The following is a 9,573-nucleotide window of genomic DNA, read 5'->3' as shown; positions in this document are numbered from 1 at the left end:
TATATGAAGGAGCAAGTAAAGTACTAAAAGGGTGGCAAAGACCCCAGGAAAATACGCTTTAACCAAATCAGAAGAGATCCCAAATCATGGGGGGGAGAAAGGGGATAAAAAGAGGTTCAGAAAAAAAAAGAAACAATTAAAAAAAGAAAATGAATAAAGAAAAAATATAAAAAAGAAAAAAAATATATATATTAGATAAACTAGTTAAAAAACGTTAAAAAAGAAAAGGGTAAAAGTTAAAAAAATTTAGCAGAAGAAGAAAAAAAATTGAAAAAAAATTAAAATTACTGCAAGACTAAAGAATCATGCGGAGAAAGCCATGAGTTCCGTGCTTTGCTTTCTCCTCCTCTGGAATTCCGCTGCTCTCCTTGGTACTGAAACTGCACTCCTCGTAAGTGAACTTGGTCCTGGCTGGGTTTCTTGTTGGTCTTCTGGGGGAGGGGCGTGTTGTAGTGATTCTCAAGTGTCTTTGCCCCAGGCGGAGTCGCACCGCCCTTACCCGGGGCCGGGCTGAGTAATCCGCTCGGGTTCGCTTCCGGGAGCTTTTGTTCCCTGAGCGCTTTCCGTAGAGTCCGGAGGACGGGAATGAAGATGGTGGCCGCCCAGTCTCCGGCCCGGAGGAGCTGAGAGCCCGGGGCCCCACTCCTCAGTGCGCCCTCAGAGAACAGCGCCCAATTGCTCCCGTCACCCTGGCCTCCGGCCGCGCTCCGAGCTGACCGAGCCTGCGACCGGTTCAAGGTAACCCCGAGCTGTGAGCTCACTCCTCGGCTCCGTCTCTGTAGCCGGCTTCCCTGTTCTAATACCTGTGAGCTCTGCGACACTCAGACACCCCGATCCTTCTGTGACCCTGCGGGACCTGAGGCCACGCTGGCCCCGTGAGGGCTTCACCCCGGTTTAGCCTCCGGAGCGATGTCCCTCAGCGGAACAGACTTTTAAAAGTCCTGATTTTGTGCTCCGTGGCTCCGCCGCTTGCCGGGAGCCGGCCCCTCCCCCCGCGGTCTATCTTCCGTCGCTTTGGATTCACTTCTCCGCCAGTCCTGCCTTTCAGAAAGTGGTTGATTTTCTGTTTCTAGAATTGCTGTTCTTCTTCTCTTTGATCTCCCGTTGGACTTGTAGGTGTTTGCAGTCTTTAGATAAGCTATCTAGCTGATCTCCCGCTGCCTGAAGTAGTCTCAGCTGCTACTTCTCCGCCGTCTTGACTCCTCTCAATAAATAAAATCTTTAAAAAAAAGATTTTATTTATTTATTTGAGAGAGAGTGTATGAGCATGAGCAGGGGGAATGGCAGAGAAAGAAGCTGACTTCCTGCTGAGCAGGGAGCCAGGCATGAAGTTCTATCCCAGGACCCTGAGATCATGATCTGAGCCAAAGACACTTAACCAACTGAACCACCCAGATGCCCTCAAAGGAAATCTTTCAATAAGTCTAACAAAAATCAGAAATAACAAAAAAGAATTGGTAGCAATTTTTCTTTCTTAATAAGTCTTAAAGTAAGAAAGCTACCTCTGTAGGGAGAATCTGGGACTCCCATTTTTGCTTTATCCAGTTTTGTATTGTTTGAATTTGTTACAAAGAACATGTTTTACTTTCTTAATTAAGATGGTCTTTTAATCTTTACAAATAATTGTTTAACTTCAATAAATTCTCTCCATGTTGTTTCACTAGTGAGTTCTAACAACATTTCAAAGTCCAGATAATTTCTTGATGGTTTAAAGCATCTCAGACATAAAGAAAGATGGAGGGCATTTCAATTGTTTTCTTGAGTTAGCACAGTTCTTCTTCTTTTTTTTTTTTTTAATGTTATGTTAGTCACCATATAGTACATCGTTAGTTCTTGATGCAGTGTTCCAAGATTCATTGTTTGCATATAACACCCAGTGCTCCATGCAATCTGTGCTCTCCTTAATATCCACTACCCTGCTCACCCACAATTCTTACACAAGAACCTAATAAAACATAAGAATCTGCCCCCCAATTCTATTTACGGACATAGATACAAAATAACCAAAAGTACTGTTACTAAGTTGAGTCCATCAGCATGTGAAAAGAGAGTCACCCCATGAAAACACTGGGGGTGATGCCGTGCTGTGAGTGCTGTCACATGAGACCCTGTCTGCAGCCAGCACCATGCAGCAGACCCAAGAGAAAAGTCACAGGATTATCTCAGTTAGAAAACTATTTTATCATCTCAACACTCATCCAAGGTACTCTTTGTTAACTAGGGAGGCAAGAAGGTGGCTCCAGTGTGACTGACTCTTTGCCACAAACTACCAACAACAGACGTGATGGAGAGCCTGCTGAAGGACCTCATTCCCACCAGACCAGTCTTGTCGTCACCATTCGTTAGCATTGTCCTAGAAGGTCCAGGCAATTGAATAAGATACAAGACGAACAAAAAAGGCTTTGCTTCTGAAAAGAAGTACTCAAAAATGTCACTATTTTCAAAAGATATGTATTCCTGTATTTAGAATTTGATGTTATTTGGGTGCTCAGCAGCATTACGGCCAGAGGCCCTTGGAACAGTGGGACCTTGCCCCAGAGCACAGCTGCACCCCTGTGTGGTCCAGGCTCACCAGGGCCTGCCCTCGGGCTCCCTCCCCACATGTACATCCTCGGGAAATGTGTACAGACACAGCTGTTCTCAGCCAGTGGAAGCCTGAGCAGATGTGAAGACTCTTGCTGCATGAGATCCAGTACTCTGCTATGGAGGCACTCACCAGCACATAATTGATGCTGCCTTATATCTGGCCCCTAAGCCACCCCTGTAAACATAACCTGAACCCCCTGTCCAAACTACTGTGATCTTCTGACCCAAGGTCCAGCGTGGTATTTCCCTGGATGCTGTTGGCTGACTTTGGTGCAGGTGCCAGCACCCAGGGTTGATAGATACTGAACATCATAAGGTGGCTGCCAGGATAGAGTTTCTCTGATGCAACCACCACAGGAGTCAGCTTTTGAAATGATGGCCAACAGTAGCTAATAATAAACTAATATGCTGGGTGAGAGGAAAGGAAGATGGGATTGGTTGGCTGGTCACCCTCCTTCCCAAGGGTACATTATAAAAGCTGTGGCTTCAGAGCATTTGCACAAGTCATCAGTGACCCCAAAGTCACCATGGCTGCCTTGGGCATCACAGTTGCCCTGTTGGTGTGGATGGCCACCCTAATGCTTATATCTATCTGGAAACAGATCTACAGCAGCTGGAAACTGCCCCCTGGCCCTTTTCCACTGCCCATTATTGGGAATCTTCTTCAGTTAGATATGAAGAATGTTCCAAAGTCTTTCACCAAGGTAAGAGAAATATTGTTAGTTAGGGGAGGAGAATTCAGAGATTAGACATAGTATGTGTGCATTCAATTCACTGTCAGACAAGTTGTTATTCAATTCCAGCCCGTTATGAGTGAACTGACTTAACAGTAGCATCCAAGAGGGATATTAAAGATATTTAGTTAGTGGTACATCTTGGACCTTGAGCTCTTGAGTGGGCATTGGCCATGGCTGGCCCCAGAAGCCTGCTTGAGTCATGGGTTAAATGCTTTGTCAGTGGATGGCTAGGTGAGGCCAGTGTGTCTGGGGCTGCTGCTGTTCACCATCCCAATGTAAGGAGGGCCATGTGTTCCCACCAGATGCACACTGTAGATGCCAAAGAACAGGGTGAAAAGTGGTGTCAACCCACCTCTGGTGTAGTACCTCTGTCCACAGCTGTTGTGAATAGTGAATGAGCTAACGAACTAAAAACTGAATGAGTTGCTAAATCTATTCCATTAGTTAATAAAAGAATGCCATAAGGCACCTAACATGTGGGGAAAGCGTTTGAGGTAAGGGAAATGTTGACAGTGCTTTGTGTACCATGGAGGATGGACTTGTGGAGGTCAGGACAGTGCTGACTCAGGGTCCTCCTGCAGCACCGTGGGGTCTGGGACTTCGGGGATGGCAGACAGTGAGGGTGATGGGGCATATGTTGGCAAAGGATCCTCAGGGGTGGGACAGGAGCCAGCCCACCAAGTTAATTTTGTCAAGGAGCCCAGGCATTCTGGACCCTTGCTCCCTGCAGAAGAAAGTCTCTATGTGAAGGGTCTTCCCAAGTCAGGCTGGACAAAGACTGTCTTTTCCCAGATCCCTCTGTGTTCTCTTGGTCAACAACAACTTTGGGTTTTAAGCCTGGCCTACCTCCTCCCTGAGTTCCCAGTGGTCTCACTTGGCTCCTTGCTTGTCTCTGCAGCTAGCAGAGCGGTACGGGCCGGTATTCACCTTGTACCTGGGCTCCCAGCGCACTGTGGTCCTGCATGGCTACAAGGCGGTGAAGGAAGCTCTGCTTGACCACAAGAATGACCTTTCTGGCAGAGGAGAAATCTTTGCATTCCAGTTGCACAAAGACAGAGGTGAGCCCCACTTTTCAGAGGACCCCTATGGTGGGTGGGAGCCAGGGAAATACCAGGGACGATGACCACATAGCACAGCGTACAACAAAACGGAAGAGTAAAGAGACCCTCAACAGTTCAGGTGCTTAGGACAGACTTTATTGAAACCTTCTATGACAGACTTGTAACCAAAAAAACCAGGACCTCCCGCATCATCACTCTGACCAGCAGGACAGCTGTGTTATAGAGAAATACCACAGAGGGAAATGCCTCTGGTGGATGAGCTGTGCTTTCCTCTCACAGAGCTTCCAGCCTCCTGGGGCCACAGTCTGGGAAGCTCTTCTCACTTCCAGTGCCCCCTGCTTCTGGGTGTTGGTGCTCCATTCCCCGAGGCCCCTCACCTAAAACCAGGCACTGATGCCCCCGAGGTATCCCGCTTGTCTGTGGGCCTGTGGGCAGCCGCAGTTCACATTCTAACCCTGGAGGCCTCTGATATGTCACCTGTGCTGTTCTGAGCACATCAGCCCCAGCTCGCAAAGGGACTTCCAAGGGATCCCGTCTTGCCAGCCTCACCTCTCTTTCTTTGCAGCCTATGTCTCCAGAGCCTGGGTTCCCATATCTAGAATAGGCAGTTACCTCGTATTAGGGATCTGGTGGTCTGAGTGTTTATCGGAGTCTTTACCTGAGTGTCATCCAGACTCCCGACTCCAGTGTCTACCTCCTGTGTCTCCTGGGACATCCTGGAGCCCCTGCGGGCACCTGCTCATAGCTCCTCCAGCTCACAGCCCTGTGAACTTGCTGCCCACCACTGCCTGTCTCCTGACCATGTATGCTGATTCTTTTCCACTTGCTCACTGTCATTTTAGCATCCATATTCATCAGGGATATTAGTCTGAAATTCTCTTTTTTGGTGGGGTCTTTGCCTGGTTCAGGGATCATGGTAATGCTGGCTTCATTAAAAGAGTCTGGAAGTTATCCTTCTGCTTCAATTTTTGGAAAAAGCTTCAGGAGAATAGGTATTATTTCTTCTTTGAAAGTTTGGTAGAATTCCCCAGGGAATCTTTCAGGTCCCAGGCTCTTGTTTTTTTGGGAGGTTTTTGATCACTGCTTCAATCTCATTACTAAATATTGGTCTATTCAGGTTGTCAATTTCTTCCTGATTCAATTTTGGAAGTCTATAGGTTTAAGGAATGTATCCATTTCTTCTAGGTTGCTTAACTTATTGGCACATAACTGTTGATAATAATTTCTGATGATTGTTTCTGTTTCCTTGGTGTTAGTCGTAATCTCTTTTCATTCATAATTTTATTAATTTGGGTCTTCTCTCTTTTCTTTTGGATTAGTTTGGCCAATGGTTTATTGATCTTACTGATTCTTTCAAAAAACCAGCTTCAAGTTTCATTGATGTGTTCTACTGTATCCCTAGTTTCTATCTCATTGATCTCTGCTTTTATCTTGATTATTTCCCTTCTTGTGTGTGGAGTTGGCTTAACTTGTTTTTGATTCTCTAGTTCTTTAAGGTGTAAAGAGAGCTGCTGTATTTTGGATTTTTCCAATTTTTTTGAGGGAGGCTTGGATGGCTATGTTTTCCCCCCTTAGGACTGCCTTTGCTGTATCCCATAGGTTTTGGACCAAAGTGTCTTCATTCTCATTGGTTTCCATGAATTGTTTAAGATCTTCTTTGATTTCCTGGTTGATCCAAACATTCTTAAGCAAGGTGGTCTTTAGCTTCCAGGTGTTTGAATTCCTTCTGAACTTTTCCTTGTGGTTGAGCTCCAGTTTCAAATCAATATGATCTGAGAATATGCAGGGAATAATCTCAATATTTCGGTATTGGTTGAGCCCTGATTTGTGACCCAGTATGTGGTCTATTCTGGAGAATGTTCCATGTGCACTTGAGAAGAATGAGTATTCTGTTGTTTTAGGGTGGAATGTTCTGTATATATCTATGAGTTCCATCTGGTCCAATATGTCATGCAGTGCTCTTGTCTCTTTATTGATTTTCTGCTTGGATGGTCTGTCTGTTACTGAGAGTGGTGTGTTAAGATCCCCTACTATTAATGTATTAATATCAATATGATTCTTTATCTTGATTAACAGATGTCTTATGTAGTTGGCTGCTCCCATATTGAAGGCATAAATATTTACAACTGTTAGATCTTCTTGGTGGATAGACCCTTTAAGAATGATGTGGTGTCCTTCTGTACCCATTCTCAACAAGATCCTAGCTAATAGAATCCAACAGTACATTAAAAAGATTATCCACCATGACCAGGTGGGATTTATCCCTGGGTTGCAAGTGTGGTTCAACATTAACAAATCAATCAATGTGATAGAACAAATTAGTAAGAGAAGAGAGAAGAACCACATGGTCCTCTCAATTGATGCAGAAAAAACATTTGACAAGATATAGCATCCGTTCCTGATTAAAACGCTTCAAAGTATAGGGATAGAGGGAACATTCCTCAACTTCATAAAATCTATCTGTGAAAAACCCACAGCAAATATCATCCTCAATGGGGAAAAGGGGACAGCCTTCCCATTGAGATCAGGAACACGACAAGGATGTTCACTCTCACCACTCTTGTTCAACATAGTATTAGAAGTCCTAGCAACAGCAATCAGACAAGAAAGAGAAATAAAAGGTATTCAAATTGGCAATGAAGAAGTTCGACTCTCTCTCTTTGCAGATGGCATGATAGTTTATATGGAAAACCCAAAAGACTCCATCCCCAAACTACTAGAACTCATAAAGCAATTCGGTAATATGGCTGGATACAAACTCAATGCACAGAAATCAATTGTTTTCTTATACACAAATAATGAAAATACAGAAAGGGAACTTAGAGAATCAATTCCATTTACTATAGCACCAAGAACCATAAGATACCTGGGAATAAACCTAACCGAAAATGTATAGGATCTGTACTCTAGGAATTACAGAACACTCATGAAAGAAATTGAAGAAGACACAAAAAGATGGAAGACCATTCCATGCTCATGGATTGGAAGAATAAACATTGTTAAAATGTCTATACTGCCTAGAACAACCTATACTCTCAATGCCATTCTGATCAAAATTCCACCGACATTTTTCAAAGAACTGGAGCAAACAATCCTAAAATTTGTATGGAATCAGAAGAGACCCTGAATTGCTAAGGAAATGTTGAAAAAGAAAAACAAAACTGGGGGCATCATGTTGCCAGATTTCAAGCTTTACTACAAAGCTGTGATCACCAAGATAGCATGGTACTGGCTCACGTAGTTTTAGTGAAATTCTAAAGTAGATGAGGAAGAAAGCAGTGTCCTGTCTACCCTACAAAACCCAGAAACCTCTAGTTTTTCCTTAGTTAACTTTGGTGACAAATCTCTAGAAAACCTGTATCCACTTTATGTAGAAATTTCCAACTGATGTGCTTACAGCTGTGTCTGCTGTTCTTATGTGCCGTCCCCTCATTCCCATCTACTTGCAGAAGGTCGAACCCTGTCACTGTCAGTGGCATCTGATTTTCTTTCTTGGACATTGTGGGCTGGTTTTACATCTTTGGGGTTGCCGAAAGCAAAGTTAACTTCCTCAGTTTTTATCATTAACATAAGAGGAGCTTTGCTGCCCCACAAGAGCAGGAGTTGTGGGGTCAAGGAGCTCCATCCTGGTTCCAGGGAACCCTTACCTGCCACCCCTGGTCCAAGTCATGGGCCTATGAATGCAGCCAGGCAGGGGCCATATTCACATTCTATGCGTTGGACTCATGGGGCTTTGTCCTGTCCTGCCTGTGGTTCCCAAGTCCTATTTTCACATGTGCCACGTGGCCCAGACCCTGTCCATGGGACACCTCTGATGCCCTAGACATAATGATGCAAATGTTAACTGTCAACATTGTACTGAGCACAGGGACCACATTAATTCCAATAAATTTCACTTCAGTGAATGTTTGTGAGGCGCTGACCCAGAAGCATTACTGTCTCTATTTCAGCCTGTTTGGGGTTCCAAAGTCTTAGCTCCTCTGGGATCTCCCTCTCTGTTTCTCTATCTCTGTCTGTTTCTCTGCCTCTGTGTTTGTCTCTCTGTCCCCCCCCTCTCTCTGTCTCTTTGTCTCTGTCTTTGTTCATATGTCTCTCTGTCTTTGTCAGTGTTTTTCTTTCTTCTCCTTGTTTATTCCTCTGTCTCTCTGTGTCTCTGTCTTGTCTCTCTGTCTCTGTTTTATCTCTTTGTCTATGTCTCTGCCTTTGTCTCTCTTTCTTTGTCTTGTCATTCTGTCTCTCTTTGTCTCTGTCACTGTCTCTCAGTCTTGTTTCTTTGTCTCTGTCTTATCTATTTGTCTCTGTCTCTCTGTCTCTCTTTGTCTCTGTCATTCTGTCTCTGTTTCTGTCTCAGTCTCTTGTCTCTCTGTCTCAATCTCTTTCTCCAACTCTTTCTCTCTGTCTCCCCTTTGTCCCTCTGTCTCTCTCTGTCTCTGTCTTGTTTCTCTGTCTCTGTCTCTGTCTCTGTCTCTCTGTCCATTGCTTACATATTCTGGCCTCTCCCACCTTCCCCCCGCTATACAATTCTTTCCAGAACCATCTTAAAATTGTCTGTCTCCTTGCCCACCCCCCCAGCCACCATGTCACAGCCATTTAGGTCCACTGGGCACTCCCACTTTCTGCGTTCCCTGCCAGCTTCTCAACCCTTAGCCCATAGCTCTGGCCTCTGGCCTGCCAAGGGCACACTCTCTAGTGTCCCCCGCTTGTCTGCCCCATGTCCCGGGGCAGGATCTGTCTGCTGCAGCCACTGGAGGATGGAGCCACTGGAGCCCACTGCTGAGAGACATCAGTGGACCCCACAGACACGTGGGAGTATGGTCACACATGCCTGGGATCCCTCTTGGGCTGCCCAGCTATGTCCCCGGCATCCACCTAGCAGGCTCCACAGGGTCCTGCAGGCACCCAAAGCTCCTCATGCACAGACCCAAATGCAGGAACCCAAATGCCATCTCTCAATGGACGGCCCCTCTAAGGAGGACCCTGGGTGCCATGTACCCTCCAAGCACTCCCACCCAGTCAGGGGCCATGCTGTCCAGCCAGCTGTTGTCTCTATCTCATGTTCTCTTTGGGTGGAACTGGACCCTAGTGTGACCAGTGATGCCCCCCCGCCTCATCTCACACCTCCATCCCCCTCCCCGCCTCATTTCACACCTCCTGGTCCCTCCCTGCCTCATCTCACACCTCCTGGTCCC

The 9,573-nt window shown here is 45.6% G+C and overlaps 1 protein-coding gene across 1 annotated transcript in view; it reads left to right on the top strand.

Moving 5' to 3' along the window:
* The first annotated feature begins 3,090 nt into the window (after positions 1-3,090).
* LOC116881911 (cytochrome P450 2E1) overlaps positions 3,091-9,573 on the top strand; it is a 12,755-nt gene continuing 6,272 nt past the window's right edge. Inside the window, exons 1-2 of the mRNA XM_032882034.1 lie at positions 3,091-3,290; positions 4,222-4,381. Of these exons, the coding sequence (XP_032737925.1) occupies positions 3,114-3,290; positions 4,222-4,381 (337 nt within the window). The 5' untranslated portion in view covers positions 3,091-3,113. The remainder of the gene's footprint in view (positions 3,291-4,221; positions 4,382-9,573) is intronic.

The sequence above is a fragment of the Lontra canadensis genome, unplaced genomic scaffold (assembly GCF_010015895.1).
Source record: "Lontra canadensis isolate GAN:19392208 unplaced genomic scaffold, GSC_riverotter_1.0 scaffold79, whole genome shotgun sequence".
Lineage (NCBI taxonomy): Eukaryota > Metazoa > Chordata > Mammalia > Carnivora > Mustelidae > Lontra > Lontra canadensis.
Note: the sequence above shows the minus strand (reverse complement) of the source record. Positions and strands in the feature narration are given on the sequence as shown.